Source organism: Scyliorhinus canicula, chromosome 1 (genome assembly GCF_902713615.1).
Source record: "Scyliorhinus canicula chromosome 1, sScyCan1.1, whole genome shotgun sequence".
NCBI lineage: Eukaryota > Metazoa > Chordata > Chondrichthyes > Carcharhiniformes > Scyliorhinidae > Scyliorhinus > Scyliorhinus canicula.
In genome coordinates, this window is record NC_052146.1 from 171,017,479 (window position 1) to 171,040,385 (window position 22,907).

Sequence of the window (22,907 nt, forward strand, 5' to 3'; positions counted from 1 at the left end):
ACCGAGCAGCTTTATGGAGTGTTCACAACCTTCTGCCTTTATAATGAGCCAAATTTTCTCTGGTTTACTGTTTGTGAGGTTTATTTTGTATAAAAGTGACCTTTCAACTGACCCTAGTGACCAGCTTCCTGAAAATGTGTTTCAAATCTGGTTTTCTGTTTGGTTTTGCCCTCTACAATAAAAAAATATTACTCCCCATAGCAATTTAAAAAAATTAAATATGCAGTTTATAATTTTGTGTATCTTGTGCAAAAGAATGCTACATGCAGTAACTCTATGTGCATGAAAGTAAGCAGTTCTGTGCACATTACCATTAAATTCCGGCATGTAGCAATAGCCTGTAGATCAATTTTACCAATCGTTTTTTGAATATGTGAGGTTATCAGAACAAAAGGAGCTTTACTCTGTTTGTACCTCCATCTTAAGGTGTGACTTGTTCAATAGTGTTTTCACTCTCAACAAGTTTATCTGTAAACCAGAATTACTGCAGCAGAAAAACCTCATTTGTCAAGTAACCTAACCCCTTGAGACATAATTTATTTTGGAGGCATTTTTAAGGAATTGAACAGGAGATTATATAATATAAATCCACCTCAACATCAATTTAGCTCAAAGATTGTAGTTCTTGTATGATATGGTTTGCAAACTTGAGGGTGCTCCCTAAATTTATTATTTGAAAGAGCTGTTAGCTTTAATTTAGCATTTGTAGAAATATAGATGGTGATACTGCAATTTGACCATGAACAATGTAAATTGAATTGTGAGCGGTGAGCTCCATAATGGGCCAACATTCATAGAACATAGAACATAGAACATAGAACACTACAGCGCAGTACGGGCCCTTCGGCCCTCGATGTTGCGCCGACCTGTGAAACCATCTTAAGCCTATCTGACCTACACTATTCCATTTTCATCCATATGTCTATCCAGTGACCACTTAAATGCCCTTAAAGTTGGCGAGTCTACTACTGTTGCAGGCAGGGCGTTCCACACCCCTACTACTCTCTGAGTAAAGAAACTGCCTCTGACATCTGTCCTATATCTCTCACCCCTCAATTTAAAGCTATGTCCCCTCGTGTTGGTCATCACCATCCGAGGAAAAAGACTCTCACTGTCCACCCTATCTAACCCTCTGACTATCTTATATGTCTCTATTAAGTCACCTCTCAGCCTTCTCCTCTCTAACGAAAACAACCTCAATTCCCTGAGCCTTTCCTCGTAAGACCTTCCCTCCATACCAGGCAACATCCTAGTAAATCTCCTCTGAACCCTTTCCAAAGCTTCCACATCCTTCCTATAATGTGGTGACCAGAACTGCACGCAGTACTCCAGGTGTGGCCGCACCAGAGTTATGTACAGCTGCAGCATGACCCTGTGGTTCCGAAACTCAATCCCCCTGCTTATAAAGGCTAGCACACCATATGCCTTCTTAACAGCCCTATTAACCTGGGTGGCAACTTTCAAGGATTTATGTACCTGGATGCCGAGATCTCTCTGTTCATCTACACTACCAAGAATCTTGCCATTAGCCCAGTACTCTGCATTCCTGTTACTCCTTCCAAAGTGAACCACCTCACACTTTTCCGCATTAAACTCCATCTGCCACCTCTCAGCCCAGCTCTGCAGCTTATCTATGTCCCTCTGTATCCTATAACATCCTTCAGCACTATCCACAACTCCACCGACCTTCGTGTCATCTGCAAATTTACTAACCCATCCTTCTACACCTTCTTCCAGGTCATTTATAAAAATGACAAACAGCAGTGGCCCCAAAACAGATCCTTGCGGTACACCACTAGTAACTGAACTCCAGGATGAACATTTGCCATCAACCACCACCCTCTGTCTTCTTTCAGCTAGCCAATTACTGATCCAAACCGCTAAATCACCTTCAATTCCATACTTCCTTATTTTCTGCAATAGCCTACCGTGGGGAACCTTATCAAACGCCTTACTGAAATCCATATACACCACATCAACAGCTTTACCCTGATCCACCTGTTTGGTCACCTTCTCAAAAAACTCAATAAGGTTTGTGAGACATGACCTACCCTTCACAAAACCGTGTTGAGTATCGCTAATCAACTTGTTCTTTTCAAGATGATTATAAACCCTATCTCTTATAACCTTTTCCAACATTTTACCCACAACCGAAGTAAGGCTCACAGGTCTATAATTACCAGGGTTGTCTCTACTCCCCTTCTTGAACAAGGGGACAACATTTGCTATCCTCCAGTCTTCCGGCACTATTCCTGTCGACAAAGACGACATAAATATCAAGGACAAAGGCTCTGCAATCTCCTCCCTGGCTTCCCAGAGAATCCTAGGATAAATCCCATCTGGCCCAGGGGACTTATCTATTTTGACATTTTCTAAAATTGCTAACACCTCCTCCTTTTGAACCTCAATTCCATCTAGCCTGGTCGACTGAACCTGAGTGTTCTCCTCGACAACATTGTCTTTCTCCAGTGTAAACACTGACGAAAAATATCCATTTAATGCTTCCCCTATCTCCTCTGATTCCACACACAACTTTCCACTACTATCCTTGATTGGCCCTAATCTTACTCGAGTCATTCTTTTGTTCCTGATATACCTATAGAAAGCCTTAGGGTTTTCCTTGATCCTATCCGCCAACGACTTTTCGTGTCCTCTCCTCGCTCTTCTTAACTCTCCCTTTAGGTCCTTCCTGGCTAACTTGTAACTCTCAAGTGCCCTAACTGAGCCTTCATGTCTCATCCTAACATAAGCCTTCTTCTTCCTCTTGACAAGTGCTTCAACTTCCTTAGTAAACCACGGCTCCCTTGCTCGACAACTTCCTCCCTGTCTGACAGGTACATACTTATCAAGGACACGCAGTAGCTGTTCCTTGAAAAAGCTCCACATTTCGATTGTACCCATCCCCTGCAGTTTCCTTCCCCATCCTATACCTCCTAAATCTTGCCGAATAGCATCATAATTGCCTTTCCCCCAGCTATAATTCTTGCCTTGCGGTATATACCTATCCCTGCCCATTGCTAAAGTAAACATAACCGAGTTGTGATCACTATCACCAAAGTGCTCACCTACATCTAAATCTAACACCTGGCCGGGTTCATTACCCAGTACCAAATCCAATGTGGCCTCGCCCCTTGTTGGCCTGTCTACATACTGTGTCAGAAAACCCTCCTGCACACACTGTACAAAAACTGACCCATCTATAGTACTCGAACTATAGTATTTCCAGTCAATATTTGGAAAGTTAAAGTCCCCCATAACAACTACCCTGTTACTCTCGCTCCTGTCGAGAATCATCTTTGCAATCCTTTCCTCGACATCTCTGGAACTATTCGGAGGTCTATAGACAACTCCCAACAGGGTGACCTCTCCTCTCCTGTTCCTAACTTCGGCCCATACTACCTCAGTAGACGAGTCCTCAAACGTCCTTTCTATCGCCGTAATACTTTCCTTGATTAACAATGCCACACCCCCCCCCCCCTCTTTTACCATCTTCTCTGTTCTTACAGAAACATCTAAATCCTGGAACCTGCAACAACCATTCCTGTCCCTGCTCTACCCATGTCTCCGAAATCGCCACAACATCGAGATCCCAGGTACCAACCCATGCTGCAAGCTCACCCACCTTATTCCGGATGCTCCTGGCGTTGAAGTAGACACACTTCAAACCAGCGTCCTGCTTGCTGAGGCGTCAGGAAAGCCTCAGCTTGACCTCTGATCTGTAATGAGTTAGCATACCTCACCTGGAGTGTAGGAGGAGGCTCAACAAATTTGTTTCCTGCTATCAATTTAGCCAGCTTGCTGTCGTAGTAAATGGTTACCTCAAATTTGTGGATGGCAGAGAATGGACACATCACATCCCCTTTCATGCTGCTGCTTGCTCAGTAAATGAGGAAATTGGACACTTAAATTGCAAAATGTAGGAAGGGCATTTTATTCGTAAAATATAAAGTCCAGTCAAATCAAACTTGCCAAGTGATAGAATTAATGATCAGCAGCATAAAATTGGCAAGCCTATGAATTCCCCATCAGCCAGTGTTATCCAAAGCATCTACACTAGTTGAAAACCGTCGGCCATTAGATCAAGGATGTGCAATCAGGAACCCTTATTAATTGAGTGTACATTATTGGGTTGCTGATTGCATTGTTGGTTTAACTCTGGCTGAATGTGACTGTATTTGAATGAAAGTAGTAGCTTGTTTTGTTGCTGATACTGCTGCTCTGTTCGGCTGGGGATAACTGCAGTCGCCTCGTTCAGTTATTCTCTACCCATCTATCCAGTAGTAGTCAGAGAATCCCCTGTAATGCCTTCTCTTCCCTCCTGCGTTGTTACCTCTAGTGGCCTCCGAGGATCTATCCTCGGTCTCTCCAATTATCAGCTTGTTGTAGCCCCGTTGCAACTTCATCCGAAAGTAAAGCATCAGTTTCCACATATATACCAACAACCCGGCTCTACCTTAACCACTACCTCTCTTGACCCTCCACTGAAAAATTTTCTCAAACTAAATGTTGGGGCAAACTGTCTTTGGACCCCACCACAAACTCCTTTTCTAGCGACTGGCTTTACCCTTCTACTTTGTAATAGTTTGAAGCTGAACCCCGGCAGTTTGTAATCTTGGTGCTGTACCTGAGCCTGAGATTGACTTCAGCTATATAGCCACACCACACTTCAGGCCACCTATTTCCACCTCTGCAGCATAGCCTGGTTTAACTCCTACTCCTGTTCATCTTCTGCAGACTCCCTCACTGTACCTTTATTACCTCTAGACTTGACTAATCATAGATCATAGAATTTACAGTGCAGAAGGAGGCCATTCGGCCCATCGAGTCTGCACCGGCTCCTGGAAAGAGCACCCTACCCAAGGTTAACACCTCCACCCTATCCGCATAACCCAGTAACCCCACCCAACACTAAGGGAAATTTGTCATGGCCAATCTACCTAACCTGCACATCTTTGGACTGTGGGAGGAAACCAGAGCACCCGGAGGAAACCCACGCACACACGGGGAGGATGTGCAGACTCCGCATAGACATTGACCCAAGCCGGAATCGAACCTGGGACCCTGGAGCTGTGAAGCGATTGTGCTATCCACAATGCTACCGGGCTGCCCTAATCCTACAGACAACACCTACTTTCTATCCTTTATAAAGTCTGCTGTTCCTGTCCTAACTCATACCCATCACTCATGTGCTCAGTGACCTACACCAGCTCCAGATTAAGCAGTGCCTCAGTTTTTCAATTATCATCCTTATTTTCAAATATTTCTATGGCCTCACCTTTACCTATCTCTTAATTTCTTCTAACCGGAGAAGCATCTGAGATGTCTGCATTCCTATAGGTCTGGCCTCTTTTGCACCCGATTTTAATAACTCCACTGTTGGCAGCTGGTGCTTCAGCTGCCTATGCCCTGAGCTCTGGAATTCCTTCCCTGAACCTCTATCCCATTATCTCATTCCTGCTTTCAGACACTCCTTAAAATCTACTTCTTTAACCAAGCTTTTGATCATCTGCTGTAATATCTCCCGATATGTCTCAGTGTGGAATTTTGTTTGATAACACTTCTGTGAATGTCTGAGGGCATTTTACTATGTTAAAGGTTCTGTTATTCAGAGGCTTTTAAAATTGGTTCTTGACAAAATTTATTTTTTACTTTCTTACCTTCATGATCACATTTCAGAATTAATTAAAAGTTCATTTTTGAGAGTGAAAATTCTCAATGACATGGGCATAAAAAAGGGGGTAAATTCATATTGTAATAAAGTTATTAGAAACCTTACTAATAAGTGAAGAGTTTGTTATAAAGGCAGAAAACATTGTAGCGTGCATTTTGTCTCTAGAGCCGTATGTAAATGAATGCAGAAACAAATGGCTGGCCTTAGAGCACTCCCATTAATGAATGCAAGTGCTGAAGCTAATATTTCTGTTTTTCTTTCTACTGATTAATGCTGCCTATTGGATATGTTGTTTAAAAAAACAAATTTGTGGGTTAGCACCAAACAGGAATTTAAACGGGGCACTGAATCTGCATCTCTAGGGCAAGCTGCCTCCATGAATCAAGGGTCTTCATCAGCATCTGTTTTTCCTCATGTCCAGTCAATTCTAACACTTCCATCTGGCATTTTACCTTCTCTCCCTGCTGCTATAATGTAAGTCGGGGTCCATTCTCACATTTGCTTCTTTATAACGTGCATGGATGCTTGTGTCAAACGTTTATCACCTAAGTCATTAAAGCACATTGTATGTTTTGTATTCATTTTATTTGTTGATATTAAGGGTTTCAGAACTGGTTTGCTTACATTGTCTGTTTGATAAATGGTTCGGCTGATCGAAAGGTTGTGCTTACGTTATTTTCCCGGTTTCATTTATGTATAACGGCAGAAATGAATCAACTGATTGTGAATAGAAATTGCACTTGGTTACAAATTAGATTGTAATCAGTGAGGTCTGATGCCTCCAATGTTTTCTCATATGAGAGGTATTCCTGAAATCTGTGGTCTACTTTAGGCTCTGGTCCAGTGGCTAGTGTACTGTGGCACTCTTGTTGCAAAAAGCTGATGCAGAATCATGTAGTCGGACACGTGCAGCACCGACCGGCGACTCCGAGCCGGTGTGTCCTGAGGGTCTTGGCAGTGATTTGATTGACACATTTTTCACATTTTTAATGGTGTACTAAACCAGCTGAGCAGTGTTTGTCTTTGAACTTGTAAGTTGTGTGGAAGGAGAAGGAAACAACAAACAAAGGTAGTAATTTTTAGATTTATCTTGAAACTAAATTTACAATGAAATGAGAAATGAAAATCGCTTATTGTCACAAGTAGGCTTTAAATGAAGTTACTGTGAAAAGCCCCTAGTGGCCACATTCCGGCGTCTGTTCGCGAAGGCTGGTACCGGAGCTGGCCGTGGTCTGCTTTACAAGCCAGCTATTTAGCCCACTGTGCTAAACCAGCCCCCAGATTATATAATGGGCATTATATAGCCTTTTAAAGTCGGTGTAACTTATTATTTATATTTATAAGTTTGACTTGGGACCACTGTGTGTAGTGCCACCTTTTCCTGGAGCTCAAGAAGATTCTAGGGTCAATCCCTGGTTTAACTTAGCGGTTTTCAATTGGGTGTTGGGTTATGACGGGGGTGAATAATGATTAGGTGATACCAAACTTTATTTTTAAACCAGTGCCAGAGAGGATTGACTTAATGTGATGGAGTTAAATGGAAGTTTAATCCATCAGATAAAATGATAGGCTGACTCAGTCCTTGCCACATACCTTGTATAAACAGAATATAGTCGAGCCAAGGCACAAGATGTTCATGCAGTACCATAGCTTTACTTGAACCATCCCTTATACAGTCAAATCTCTAACTTATTTCCCCTCACTCTGCTTGCCTTATATGGTGCATCACTCTCCTGTTTGTGTTATCCTCAGCAGTCTCAGCCGCTCCCTGTTGGTATAAGAATTTTGAATCTGTTAATTTAATCAATTGCTAAGGTGATCAGACTTTTTTATTTTCTGCTAATTTAATTACATACTTATATGTCCCAGCTGTTCTTTCTGCTCATTTTCAGCTTAACTCTTTCATTCTCTCAGCTCAACATGAAATTCTTGTCCTCGCCCAAAAATTCAGCCATAGCCTGATGACTTTCATCTTCCGTGATCTCCTGCAACCCTCAGTCCCGTGTATCCACTGGCCCTCCAATACTACTTCACTTCATTTTCAATGTTCTTTCTGCTCCACCATCAATGGTTGCTCCTTCAGCCACCTTTGTTTTAGCCATTTGGAACCCCGTTCTTTAAAATTCTATCTTGCTACTTCTCTCTTTGCCGTCAAAACCTCTGTGAAACCTCTTCATTGATTGCATTTGCCCTCTCTATTCTCTCCTTCCCAGCTCATTTTAATTCACTGTGCATTGTTGTGTAAAATGCCTCTTTGTAGATTTTTAGAGGTTAAAAGCATGACTGAGGGAAGTAAGCAGTTTCCCAGTTTTGAAATCCCATGAATGAATAGGAGCAGGGCAATTAACCCCTTGAACCTGTTCCGCCATTCAGAGAGATCATGATTGACCTGTGATCTAATTCCATATTGCCTTTGCCCCATATCCCTTAATATCCTTGGGTAACGTAAATTGTAAATCTCAGATTGATAGATTTTTAATTGTTAAAGCGTTAATTGCAGGTTGTGAAAGAGTGTTTCACATTTGCACCTTTTGCATTTAGAATTGTTTCTTAATTTCACTCCTGATAGGTTAGGCTCTAATTTTCAGATTCTGTTCCCCATTCCATCAGGCAAAATAATTTCTCTCTGTCTACCTTACCTATCGCACTTAATTGTTTGAATATAGGAGACTCCAACACCTGATTTCAATACAGAGGATTTAAACGGGAAGTAGTGTAATTGGACCTTGGGACGAACAATAAGTAAGCTCAGAGGAACATTGATCCGAGAAGTATTCATAGAAGTGATGTATTGAGTTAGAGAGAAAGATTGCCAGATGACAAGTCTTTTTACTTGTATGCTGTCACATGTTGGTTACATAATTGAAGCAGTTACTGGTAATTTAAGTACTAATGGAAGATTTAGATTTATTGTCACGTGTACTGAGGTACAGTGAAAAGTATTGTTCTGCGTACAGTCCAGGCAGATTGATCCATACATGAAAAAACATAGGACATTAGACATGTAAATACATTCGGGTAGTATGGTGAAGTGGAGGAATAGTACTTCACTTGGGATTTAGTTTTGATATTTGGCCTTGTTCTGTGATGCATAACTTAGTGCACCATATGTTGCAACCATTTTCTAATACAAATGGTAAATGTATTGATGTAATCATTTAAAGGTGTCTCTTCTAATTAGAGGTGTCTCTAACTTACAATGAGTATGTAACTGAAAACTGCCCCCTTCAGAAGTCCGTTCTTTTAGTTTGTTTACCAATGAAACGTAGATCATATAAATTGGCATATAATTTTTTCTTGAAGGGTTATACAGTGTGAACTCTTACGCTCACTCTACAGTACACCTCAACTTCATCCTAATATGCAGTGCAGTTCCCATGTAATTCACAGATTTCTAAGTGCCATTCTAATATTCCAACTATTCAAAAATGAAAAATGAAATGAAAATTCTTTCAAATATCCATTTGAAGAAAGTGATCAAAGTTTAGACGTTCTTGCACCTTGTCTGGCACAATTTCTCCAGTTGAGATCACTACACCTAGCTCTGATAGGAGTTTTGATGTTTATGCATCCAATCATAGAAGAATGGAATAGAATTCTTCTTTGATTGGATACATGAACATCAAAGTTGTATAGGCTCAATATCTGCTCTCGCCAGTGAGAATTGTCTTAGCAATTTTGTAATGAATAAAGGTTGATCTCTCTTCACAGTTTGATTTAGTGATTATTTTTACCACTAGATTTGTAATAAAAACGCATAGGAGAAAGTGTATACAAATTCACCCAGCTTGTAAATTGCAGCCCTAATTCTTGTCAAGTGTTGATGATAATTGTAAATAAACAGGTCAGAGTTGCTCTTTATCTCTGACCATCGCATGAGGATAAAATTCATTGCTCTGCTTGTTCCACATTTACTTAATTTGTGCAATTTTTTGTGTTTAAAGGATTTACTGATCCATTTGTCTGCTGTCATTCAGGGGCTCCAATAAACGTGGAGAATCTTTTGGAATAAGTCGAATAGGTAGCAAGCTCAAAGGAGTTTTTAAAAGCACAACGATGGAAGGGGCTATGTTGCCTAACTATGGATTGCCAGCAGGAGATGATGATCTTGTGAGTGACATTGGCTATTCAAACTGTAACCATATTGGTTAAGCATGGTATACCAAGTTGTAGCTTTCTTTTAAAACTGTAAATTTGCTCGGTTCCAGAATTAGAGTTGGAATAAGCATTCATTGACATGTATGCTGGAATTTGGTGGTTTTCGAGGAGCAGTGTTGTATTCAACTTTAGGTGGCATAGTGGTTAGCACTGCTGCCTCACAGTTCCAGTGACCGGGTTTCAATTCAGTCCTTGGGGGACTACTGGTGTGGGGTTTGCACGTTCACCCTGTGTCTGTGTGGGTTTCCCTCGGGTGCTCTGGTTTCCCCTCTCAGTCCAAAGATGTGTCGGTTAGGTGGATTGGCCATGCTAAAATTTCCCTTTAGTGTTCAGGGATGTGTAGGTTAAGTGGGGTTACAGGGATAGGGTGGGGGAGTGGGCCGAGGTAGAGTGCTCTTTCACAGGGTTGGTGCAGACCCAATGGCCGAATGACCTTATTCTGCACTGTAGGGATTCTAAGGATTTAGGTCCGAGATTAAATCTAGGACCAATCTCTACCATAAATTAAGTTCTGAGATTTTTGGCTGGCAATCTGGGTGGAACTGGCAACCTGGCATGGTTAATGCGGTGGGGAAAACGACACACAAACCATGATCCACTTCAAAAAGTTGTTTCTTTAATTATTTCAGCTCATACTTCTTGGAACCATAGTGGTCAGCCTTTGCCAGTCAAATATAACCACCTAACTATTCTCATCCCATTTTCCAGAACTTGGCCCATAACCGTGTATGCTATGGCATCGCACGTGCACATCTAACTACTTACATGGTATGAGGTCTCTGCCCTCACCACCGTTTCAGTCAGTCAGTTCCATACTCCCACTCCCCTCAGGGTGAAAAGGTTTTCCCTCACATCCCCTGTAAACCTCCTGCCCCTTACCTTAAACCTATGCCTCCTGATCATCGATCCCTACACCAAGGGGAAAAGTTCTTCCTGTCTACTCTTACTATGCCCCTCATAATTTTATATATCTCAATCATGTCCTCCCCCTCGGTCTCCTCTTCTCCAAGGAAAACAGCCCCAGTCTATCCAATCCCTCTTCAGAACTAAAACCCTCCAGCCCAGGGAACATCCTAATAAGTCTTCTCTGCACCCTTTCCAGTGCTATCACATCCCTCCGATAATGTGGATTCCAGAACTGCACACAATTCTCTGGCTGTGGTCTAACCAACATTTTATACAGTTCCAGCATAACCGCTCTGCTCTTAAACTCTATGCTTTGGCTAATAAAGGCCAGTATACCATATGCTTTCTCAACCACTTTATCCATCTGCCCTGCTAAGCGAGTAGTGTACATGCACACCAAGATCCCTCTGGCCCTTGGTGTTTCCCAGGATCCTGTTGTTTATCATGTATTCTTATGCCTTGTTTCTCCTGCCCAAGTACATCACCTCACACTTATCCGGATTGAATTTAATTTTCCACTGATCAGCCCATCTGACCAGCCTGTTTATATCCTCCTATAATCTAAGGCTATCCTTTTCACCAATTTTTGTATCGTCCACGAATTTACTGATCACAATCCTCCTACATTCAAGTCTAAATCATTCTTGGTTTGAATCCATTCTTTGAGACAGTTGACCACAGCATTCTCTCTAACAGCTGTCCTCTGCCCAACCGTATGGGATTCTTCCCCCCCCCCCCCCCCCCCCCGGCTTGGTTCCATTGCTATATCATAGAGTCACGAGGGCTCAGGGGGAGGCCATTCAACCCATTAAGTCCTTGCGATTTTCTGCAGAGTAGTCCAATCTGTCCCATTCCCTTGCTCTATCCTTGTCATCCTGCGAGTTTGTACCTGTGAAGCACGGTAGCATTGTGGATAGCACAATCGCTTCACAGCTCCAGGGTCCCAGGTTCAATTCCGGCTTGGGTCACTGTCTGTGCGGAGTCTGCATATCCTCCCCGTGTGTGCGTGGGTTTCCTCCGGGTGCTCCGGTTTCCTCCCACAGTCCAAAGATGTGCAGGTTAGGTGGATTGGCCATGATAAATTGCCCTTCGTGTCCAAAATTGCCCTTAGTGTTGGGTGGGGTTACTGGGTTATGGGGATAGGGTCGGGTGCTCTTTCCAAGAGCCCGTACAGACTCGATGGGCTGAATGGCCTCCTGCACTGTAAATTCTATGAAAAGTGCCGTTCCAATTTCTTTTTGAAATCATTCATCATCTCCGCTTTTGCCACCCTCATGGGAAGTGAGATGCAGGTCATTACTGCTTGCTTTCAAATGCATGAATGTGTGTTATTTTGGTAAGCAGCCTTCTTCCTCCCTTTGTATCCTCAACCTTTTCATAAGTTTTATTTTTCTAAAATGACGCACACACGTGGAAGTTGATGTTCTGTAATGACTGATTGTCCAAAATATTGAACTTTGTCATCTCCGTGAAAAGCTGACATTTCATGTTAAGCTTTGTTACAGGTTGAAGAAGCAACGGTTGTGTCTGAGGATGATTTAATTGAAGAACTGGCAATCACTCCCAATGCCCAGCGTAACCTCGCTGCATGGAAAATAAGCATTCCATATCTAGACTTCTACTTTGACAGTAAAAAAGAGAAAGTCCCAGTCTTCTGCATTGAGGTGGATCGAAATGACGATGGATCAGGTAAGATGGTTAAGTTTCTTTCACTTCTCCTTCCCTTACCTTTTTTCTAATTATTTCTGGGATACAAGGTCATGAGTGCGTGAGCTTATCTGTACCTGATTGAACAGCGAACTTGCAGACAAAGTTATCCACTTAACATTCAATAGAGTTACCATCACTGAATCCCCACTATCAACATCCTTGGGTGTTGACATTGACCAGAAATTGAACTGGACTAGCCATCTAAATTCTATGGTGAGTTAACTCACTTCCGAAAGCTAGTCCACTATCCTTGAGGCACAAGTCAGGACTGTGATGGAAAACTCTTCACTTGCCAGAGGCTACACATTATCCAGGACTATGCAGCCTGCTTCATAACTACCCGACCCACAAATATTCATTTCCTCCACCACTGGCGCACAGTAGCAGCAGTGTCTGCCATCTACAAGATGCACTGCAAGACCTCACCAAGGCTCCTTAGGCAGCACCTTTTAAAGTCACGACTGCTACCATCTGGATGGGCAAGGACAGCAGACACATGGGAACACCACCACCTGAAGTTCACCTTCAAGCCAAACCTGGAAATGTATTGCTGTTCCTTCACTGACACTGAGTCAAAAACCTGGAACTCACTCCCCAACAGCACTGAGAGTTATTTCCATCATGGGGATTGCAATGGATCAAGAAGTCAGCTCACCATGACTTACTCAAAGACAATTAGGGATGGCCCATCAATGTTGGCCTAGCCAGTGACAGCCTCATCTTGTAAATTAATTTAAAAAAAATCTTGTGTGTAGCAAACTGAAAGAATCCTCCTCCTGCACTGTAAATTACATGATTCTATACTCCAAAGCCTATAGACGATTGAATACTTTATTGCTTAGCATCTTACAACTACCAAGTTTTATAGTTTGTTTTGAGATTGTTCCCAGGGTAAAATAGAGGAAAGAAGGGCATCAGGTGACCAGCTCTGACTTCCACCTGATAACAAGCCTGGGGAGCTTAGCTGCTATTCTGATAAGAGTGGAGATGTGCTGAGAAGGTGCAAGATGTTCACACCTGTGGACAATGATAAGAGCATCTATGCTGACTCTGGATAGACTGTTAGTCTCCAAGTCTCACAGTGAGGTGTTAAGAATGTCAGATTTTATAAATAGTTTTACTTGAAGATCTTGAGTTTAGCTAAGTGGCATTTCTGCCTGGATACAAGACCTATGTGATTGAAGTTGCCATGGAGGTGGGCTCTGGTAAGGAAGTAATTAATGAAAAGCCATTGTACCTGGCTGGTTTAAGACAGTGGAGGGGCTGGTTTAGCACAGTGGGCTAAACAGCTGGCGTGTAATGCAGAACAATGCAAGTGGCGTGGGATCAATTCCCATACCGGCCTCTCCGAACTGGCACCGGAATGTGGCGACTCGGGGCTTTTCACAGTAACTTCATTGAAGCCTACTTGTGACAATAAGCAAATATTATTATGTATTGTTGGGTTATTAAGCTATCACTGGGCCTGGCAGAAACAAATCAGTCTGCCAGAATCGTGAGAGCAGAAAAATGGGGGCAGTCAATCCTGCAACCGAGAAAATGCTGACTGTGTGGTTCACCAAGCAGAATGCAGGTAGGAGCTCAAGCTCAGATGTGGGGGGGGGGGGGGCACGGTATCACAGTGGTTAGCACTGTTGCTTCACAGCACCAGGGACCTGGGTTCGATTCCCGGCTTGGGTCTTTGTCTGTGTGGAGTCTGCACTCTGTCCCCGTGTCTGCGTGGGTTTCCTCCGGATGCTCCAGTTTCCTCCCAACGATGTGCAGGTTAGGTGGATTGGCCATGTTAAATTGCCCTTAGTGTCCCAAAAGATTAGGTAGGGTTACTGGGTTACAAGGATAGCGTGGAGGTGTGGGCTTAAGTAGGGTGCTCTTTCCAAGGGCTGGTACAGACTCGATGGGCCAAATGGCCTCCTCCTGCACTGTAAATTCTATGATTCTATCACAAGTTTGTGAGGATTTAAACTAGGCCTGAAGGTTCACCAAGCTTTGGGTCGGGAGAGAGAACTCCTGATAACTCGTAATAAAAGTCACTTTGGATTAGAAGTTACCCGGCTCACAAAGGGAAAAGGAAATAGGCCATCGGACACAGAGGATAACTTTGGACTGGTTCCAGGAGAATCAAATGACCACTGAAGGGATAGAGTACAGTATAACCTTGGTACTGGATTCACAACCCTGTTTAAAGTCTCACAGGGGATTGTTTCTGTAGTTTAGAGAATATGTTGTGTACAAAAATAGTAAAATGTTGTTTTTCTCTTGTTTATGAAAGTTTTAAACGTGAAATCTTGTGTGATGTCTTCAATTGGTTACTGGAATTCAAATGTCTTTTTAAAAAGTTATCAGTCTCTATGGAGATCGAAATGAGCACGAGAGAAAGTAGACTTTAAGCTGTCCCAGTTACGTTTCTGACTGTTAATTTATTCTTTATTTTCTGAGGCTAGATATGGAAATGCTGCCAAGATTCCAGTCTCTTGTGCTCCTGTGATTATCAGGGATAGTTCACTAATTCTGGTCTCAATGTCAAATTCAGCAATAAAACATTTGCAATATGCTATGTTAAACGCTATTGAGCGATTTATTTGTGATACTGAGACCTGCGCTAAGTAATTAATTTAAACTCCTCTGTTGTGTGTTATTTTAATGGAGATGGCTAGCTTGCTGTAACACAGTTTGATTCTATGTATGGGAAGATTTAGCACAGTTGTTATCACTTGTTCCATATGGTCGCTCAATGTGAGTTGCAACTTCAATTGATCATCAGAACAAATTTGTTGCATTATGATTTGAAATCACCATGGCAAAAATAGTGATTGTGGTGGTAAATAACTTGCATTCAGTGTTAAACAATAAAACCGTACAAAAATAATAATCAAGAGGAGTTGCTGCAGAATTCCAAGCTGTGTGGAAAGTTCATTATTGCTATGATAACCAACTAGAACATGGGACACCATAAAAACCCAAGAGGGGAAATCAACTCCATTTTTAAAATCTCAGGTAAAACTGATCATTTATTTGTGCTGGTAGTGATACGCAAGCCAATCTTCCTTCTTTCCCTCCAATAAGATAAATGAGAAAATTGCTTTTAATTTATTTTTCACGGGATGTGGGTACCACTGGCTAGGTTATCATTTATTGCCCATTCCTAATTGCCCCTTGAGAAGGTGGTGGTGAGGTGTCTTCTTGGACTGCTGCAGTCCTTGTGGAGGAGGAGGTACACCCACGATGCTGTTCGGGCGGGAGTTCCAAGATTTTGAACAGTGAGGGAATGGCGACATAGTTCCAAGTCAGGTTGATGTTTGATTTGGTGGAGAACTTTTAAAAAATAAATTTAGAGTACCCAATTATTTTTTCCAATTAAGGGGCAATTTAACGTTGCCAATCCACCTATCCTGCACATCTTTGGGTTGTGGGGGTGAAACCCACGCAGACACGGGGAGAATGTGCAAACTCCTCACGGACAGTGATCCAGAGCCGGGATTCGAACCCAGGTCCTCAACGTCGTAGGCAGCAATGCTAACCACTGTGCCACCGTGCTGCCCGACTTGGTGGAGAACTTGCAGGTGGTGGTGTTCCATGTGTCTGCTGCATTTGTCCTTTGAGGTGGCAGAGGCTGGCCGTTTGGGAGGTTCTGTCAAAAGAGCTTGGTGAGTTGCTGCTTTGCATCTCCTTACTGTGTGTCAGTGTTGGAGGGAATTAATATTTAAGGTGGTGGATAGGGTGCCAGTGAAGTGGGCTGCTTTGTCCTGGATAGTGTTTTGCTTGTGGAGTGTTGTTGGCGCTGCACTCATCCAGGTAAGTGGACAGTATTCCATCACATTCCTGAATTGAGCCTTGGAGATGGTGGACAGGCTTTGGCGAGTTAGGAACTGAGTTACTTGTTGCAGAAGTCCCAACCTCTGACCTGATTTTATAGCCACAATATTTCTATGCTGGTCCAGTTCAGTTTCTGGTCAATGATAAACCCCCAGGATGTTAATAGTGATGATAATGCCATTGAATGTCATTGGGAAATGGCTAGTTTTAGTCTTATTGGAGATGGTCATTGCCTGGCACGTGTGTGGTGGGAATGTTACTTGTGCCTAAAAGCCCAAACATAGATATTCTCCAGGTCTTGCTCCGTATTTCCATGACACTTCAGTATTTGGTGAGTTGCTAATGATGTGGAAATTGTGCAGTCATCGGTGAACATCTCCACTTTGACCTGGTGATGGAGGTAAGGTGATGAATGAAACAGCTGGAGGTGTTTGGGCCTAGGACATTCCCCTGAGGTGCTCCTGCAGAGTTATCCCATGACTGAGATGAGTGATCTCTAACAACCATCTTCATTTGTGCGAGGTATGACTCCCAATCAATGGAGAATTTTCCCCGATTCCCATTGTCTTCAGGTTTGCTAGAGCTCGTTGATGCCATGCCTTGATGTTAAGGACCATCACTTTCACCTTGAGTCCAGCTCCTTTGTCCTTAATTGTACCAAGGTTGAAATGAGGTCAGGAGCTGAGTAGCTCTGGTGAAAATCTGACAGCATCAGTGAGCAGGTTATTGCTAAACAAGTGCCACTTAAGAGCCCTTTTGATAATTCCTGCTATCATTTTGTTGATCATATAAGAGTAGGCTGATGGGGTGTTAATTGACCAGGTTTGATTTCATAGAATTTTTTACAGCGCAGAAGGGGCCATTGGCCCATCGAGTCTGCACCGGCCCGTCACCCTATCTAAGCCCATACTCGCCCGATCCCCATACCTCCACCCTATCCCTGTAACCCCACCTAACCTTTTTTGAACATTAAAGGTAATGTAGCACAGCCAATCCACCTAACTTGCACATCTTTGAACTGTGGGAGGAGACCAGAGCACTGGGAGGAAACCCACGCAGACACTGGGAGAACGTGCAGACTCCGCACACAGTGACCCAAGCCAGGAATTGAACCTGGGACCCTGCAGCTGTGAAGCAACTGTGCTAACCACCATGCTGCACAGATTTGTTCTGCTCTTAGGTGGACAGGACATACTTGGACGATTTTCCAAATTGCTGGGAAGATGCCAGTGTTGTAGCTGTACTGGAACAGATTGCCTAGCGGTGTGGAAAGTTCTGGAACACAAGTCTTTAGTATTATTGCCAGAATATTGTCAGGCCCGTAGCCTCCAGTGCCTTCAGCCGTTTCTTGATATCGTGTGGAGTGAATTGAATTGGCTAAAGCCTGTTATCTGTGATGCAGGGACCTCCAGAGGAGGCTGTGATAGATCATCCACTCGGCTCTTCTGGCTGAAGTATGTAGCAGATGCTTCAGCCTTTGCAATGATGCACTGGACTCCATAGTTAAGGATGGGGTATTTGTGGAGCTGCCGCTTTCTCCACAGCCATTCATGACTGAATGTGGAAGAACTGCAGAGCTTGGATATGATCTGTTGGTTGTGGGATTGCTCAGCTCCAGCTATGGCTTCTGCTGCTGTCTGGCAAGTAGTAGTCCTGTGTTCTGGCTTCACCAGGTTAACGCCTCATTTTAGGTATGCCTGGTGCTCCTTCTGGCATGGCCTCTTGCACGCCCTTTGAACCAGGATTGATCCCCTGGCTTGATGGTAATTGTAGAGTGGGGAGTATGCCAGGCCATGAGGTTACATGCTCTTTGGCTGAGTTGCTAGATCTGCTTGAAGTCTGTCCCATTTAGCACGATGGTAGTGCCATATCATATGACAAGAGGGTATCCTCAATATGAAGACAGAACCACATCTCGTCAGGGACTGTGCAGTGGTGTTTCTGACCAAAACTGTATGGACCGATGCATCTGAAACAGGTAGATTGGTGAGGATGAGGTCAAGTTGCTTTTTCCCACTTGTTGGCCCCCTCACCATTTGCCACAGGCCCAGTTTAGCACTTAGTCTCTTAGGTTTCGGCTAGCTCAATCAGTAGCGGTGCTGTTGAGCCACTGTTGGTGATTGAACTCCCCCCACCCAGAGTACATTCTGTGCCATTGTCACCCACCTCAAAGTGGTGTTCAACATGGAGGAGTACTGATTCATCAGCTGAATGGGAGGACAGGGTGGAGAGGAGGTTGTAGTCAATGGGAGGTTTCCTCACCCATGTTTGACTTGATATCATGTGACTTCATGGATCCAAAATCGATGTTGAGAATCCTAGGGAAACTCCCTCCTGACTGTTTACCACTGCGCGGCCTTCTCTGCTGTGACCGTGGAGTCTGAGACAATTGGACACCATTGTCCTGAAAAATGACAATATACTTTTGGTATGAACTGCAGGGTGATTGCTGCCGGATGGATGTACGCAATCAAGATCACGCTTCACCCACACTGTGCAAAAAACGATCCCCCATGTGAAACACATTGAACCAGAGTCCCCAGGCATTTGATTCGCCTGACTCAGGGCTCAGCTGTTTGCTGCTAATAAGGGGGAACAGCATTTAAATGTTCCCTCAGCACTCCTAGTCAAGCCAGGTGGATGGCAGCGTGGAGACCTGCTCCTCAATTTCTGGATTCAGACCTGGCCAGGCTTCTGGGCACTGTGGAGGCGAGGCGGGGCACACTGCGGCACCAAGGGTGTAGGAGACCCCAGAGTACTGTGACAAATCCCATCTGGAAGCAGTGACAGCTGCAGTTCGTGCCAGCAGCATGGCCAGGAGAACCGGCATCCGTTGAAGGAAGGTGATGAATTACCTCCTATAGGCTGTAAGGGTAAATTGCCACCTCTCTCCTCCTGTCATCAGTCCCATTGCCACCCCTGGATCCAACCCCACTCCAATCCACTGGCTACCACCTTGTACCCTCCCAACAACCAACCTCCCAGATTGTTCCCACAAACTCCCCTGGCACTCTTCATCGCATCCCTTTTCTGTCTAGGCATTGTGTCCACACATGCCATCTGCTGTAGAACCCCTGACCCGCCAGGCTCACAATGTCCTCCGTTTGTCCCTGCCGGAGATGATTGCCCATAATAAAAGGGAGAGGGAGAAGACTGGGTGGGAGTGGGGTCCCAGAGTTTCATGTCCTCACCCAGTTATGAGGAATGGGCCCTGGAGATCGTGGAGTTGGACGAGGAGCCAGCAGTAGCCAAACATGAGATTGGCTTGTGCCAGAGAAGTGAGGATCCACTGCACCTTTATTCAGATTACCTATCTCCAGTTAGTTGGTGATGCCCAGTCCATAGTCCTCCCCTTTCACTGAACCCAGCTCCCTTGACTTGCAGGCTCACCATCTGATGGGGCCGCACCATCTGGAGTTGCTGCCACCCCCCCCACCACCCAAGAGACCACCTCGGAAGAGAGCTCTGAGGAGAACACCGACAATGCATCACAACTATCATCCGCACCTTCCACCATCGCAGAGAGACACAGCTTGGTGGGTGAGATTAGCAGACCGGTTTGGTCACTATCTAATGAGCACCACACAGCTGCTAATGGATTCATCAGGGGGAATCAAGAGCATCCGAGGGAGACGGCAGTGTGAGGCCTGTTGGATCCCAGAACTCAGCTGGCCCCCAGCTAAATGTTGAGCCTCTGGATAAAGTTCTCCCTTGAGATTAAAGAGGGTATATCAGCGACATTCCTGCAACTGCGAGGCCGATTGGAGGAATCCCAAAGGCTTCAGGTGCAGGAGATGATGCCAACAATGCATGGCACCCAGGCCAACATTACAAGGGTGGCACCTGCAGTGGAAAGCCTGGGGCACGATGTCCGAGCCATTAGTGGTTGAGTCCAAGCCATGGCTCAGTCTCTGATAACCATGGCTGAGGAACTTGCCATCATGTCCCAGTCAAAAGATCACTGAAAGTGGCAATGCAGGTGGAGAAGGCAGTCAAGAAGACATACGGCATGCTTGCCTTCATAGGCTGGGCATTGAGTATAAAAATTGGCATGCCAGGCTGCAGCTGTACAGAACCCTAGTTAGGCCACACTTGGAATATTGTGCACAATTCTGGTTGCCACGCTAGCAGAAGGATGTGGATATTTTGGAAAGGGTGCAGAAGAGGTTTACCAGGATGTTGCTTAGTTTGGAGGGTGTTCGTTATGAGGAGAGGTTGTAAAAACTTGGTTTGTTTTCACTGGAACGGTGGAGGTTAAGGGGTGACCTGATAGAAGTCTACAAATTTATGAGTGGCATGGACAGAGGGGATAGTCTGAAGCTTTTTCCCAGGGTGGAAAAAGCAATTACTAAGGGACATAAATTTAAGGTGCGAGGGGCAAAGTTTAGAGGAAATGTAAGAGGGAAGTTTTTCACACAGGGTGGTGAGTGCCTGGAACTCGTTGCCGGGGGAGGTGGTGGAAGCAGGTACGATAGCGGCATTTCAGAGGCATCTTGACAAATACATGAATGGGATTGGAATAGAGGAATACGGACCATGAAAGTGCAGAAGGTTTTAGTTGAGACAGGCATCATGATCAGCGCAGACTTGGAGGGTCAAATAGCCTGTTCCTATGCTGTACTGCGCTTTGATTTGGGCGTGTCGCAGACACAGGTGGACATTGCCGAGGTATTCCAGAGCTTGGCCTAGTCACAGCGGGCCATTACTGAGGACTTTGACATCATGGTACAATGAAGGGCATCCAGGGCTGGCAGCACCAGATGACTTTGAGGTTTCTGGAGCTTACTTCCACTGTCTCTCCATGCCATGGAGTCACCCAGGGGCTCACAGACCCTGAAGGAGGAATAGGTGCTGGACCTTCCACCAAGGTGACTTGGCGATCTCTCGTTCTTCTAGTCCATCCTGCCAATGCAACCGTGTCACCTGATGTCACATAGACTCCTGGATGGTAATCAGGGAAGGGGGAAGAGGGCGATTGGCGAATGGGAAGCAGGGGGATTGGGCAAGGGGAAGCGGGGGAATTGGGCAAGGGGAAGCGGGGGAATTGGGCAAGGGGAAGCAGGGGGATTGGGCAAGGGTGAGCGGTGGGGGGGGGGGGATTTGACATGGGGGAGCTGGGCGGGGGGAATTAGGCAAGGGGGAGCGGGGGGGATTGGGCAATGGGGAGCGGGGGGGGATTGGGCAAGGCGGAGTGGGGGGATTAGGCAAGGGGGATTGGGTAAGGGGGAGCGAAGGGGATTGGGTAAGGCGGAACGGGAGGGATTGGGCAAGGGGGATTGGGCAAGGGGGAGCGGAGGGGATTGGGCAAAGGGGAAGCGGGGGGGTGGATTGGGCAAGGGGGAGCGGGGGGGGGGATTAGGCAAGGGGGAGCCGGGGGGGGGGATTTGATGGGGGAGCGGGGGGGGGGGGGGGAAATTAGGCCGGGGAGCGGAGTGGATTGGGCAAGGGGAGCGGAGGGGATTGGGCAAGGGGATTGGGCAGGGGGGGGGGGGGGGAGCGGAAGGATTGGGCATGGGGGGAGCGGGGCGGATGGTGGGACCGGGGGAGTAGGGCAGGTGTAAGGCGGGATTGGGTGAAGGGGGAGTCGGGGGGCTGCGGGAAAGAGGGGAAGGAAGGTGATGTGGGCGGGAGGGGGGATGTTGAACTGTTGGAAGCACAACCTCCTGTCATGCCAATCTGGAGTCAATGATGTCCTCCCAGGACTTTGTAATATGATGGACCCTTGCCGCCTGCCACCTGTCCTCCATCCTACGGGTCCTCCTTGGGCTTCTCCTGCAATGAGCTGCCTGTCCTCCTCCAGTGAGCCCTTATGTTCTCCCCTTGGTCCAGCATGACCCCCCGTTGCTGTGCCAGGTTGTGGAGGGCACAGAAGACCACAAAAAAAGGGGGTGAACCCTTTGGGGAGTGTCCTGCAGAGCACTGCCAGAATGATCCAGGCAGTGGAACCACATTTTAGCAGCATGATGCATTGTGCAATCATAGAATTTACAGTGCAGAAGGAGGCCTGTCGGCCCATTGAGCCTTCACGGCCCTTGGAAAGAGCACCCTACTTAAACCCATGCCTCCACCCCTATCCCTGTAACCCAGTAACCCCACCTAACTGTTTTGGACACTAAGGGCAAGTTATCATGCCAATCCACCTAACCTGCATACCATGGGACAGTGGGAGGAAACCGGAGCACCCGGAGAAAACCCATGCAGACACAGGGAGAACGTGCAGATACCGCACTGACAGTGCCCAGTGGGGAAATTAACATGGGACCCTGGAGCTGTGAAGCAACTATGCTAACCACTGTGCCACCGTGCTGCCCAATGACCGTATGGGTGGCAGTGTGGACCTCATGGTACTTCGACTCCACCTCAATCTGGGACATCTGCATTGACGTCATCAGCCATGACCTCAGTGCATATCCCTTGTCCCCCACAAGCCAACCCATCAGCCTGAGGTGATCCTCAAAGACCCCAGAGATCTTCAAATGCCCCAGGATATAACTGTAACGCTTCCAGGATAGCGTGTGCACATGTGCATGATCCTGAGGCAGTGGTCGCACATAATTTTGACACTTGGGGAATGGAACCCCTTCCTGTTGAAAAAAGGCATTTCCTGATGCCAGGGTTCTTGTAGGGCGTCATGCGTGCTATCAATGAC

At 45.4% G+C, this 22,907-nt stretch overlaps 1 protein-coding gene across 6 annotated transcripts in view; it reads left to right on the forward strand.

Annotated features, from left to right (window-relative positions):
* Nucleotides 1–22,907, forward strand: part of snx14 (sorting nexin 14) — a 202,198-nt gene that overhangs the window by 106,255 nt on the left and 73,036 nt on the right. For 4 of the 6 annotated variants that reach the window (XM_038802742.1, XM_038802759.1, XM_038802733.1 and 1 more), the window contains 2 exons: nucleotides 9,649–9,781; nucleotides 12,241–12,424. In XM_038802742.1, the coding sequence (XP_038658670.1) occupies nucleotides 9,649–9,781; nucleotides 12,241–12,424 (317 nt within the window). Of the gene's footprint in view, nucleotides 1–5,989; nucleotides 6,146–9,648; nucleotides 9,782–12,240; nucleotides 12,425–22,907 lie in introns of all 6 variants that reach the window. The other 2 variants (XM_038802712.1, XM_038802722.1) reach the window with 1 other exon arrangement.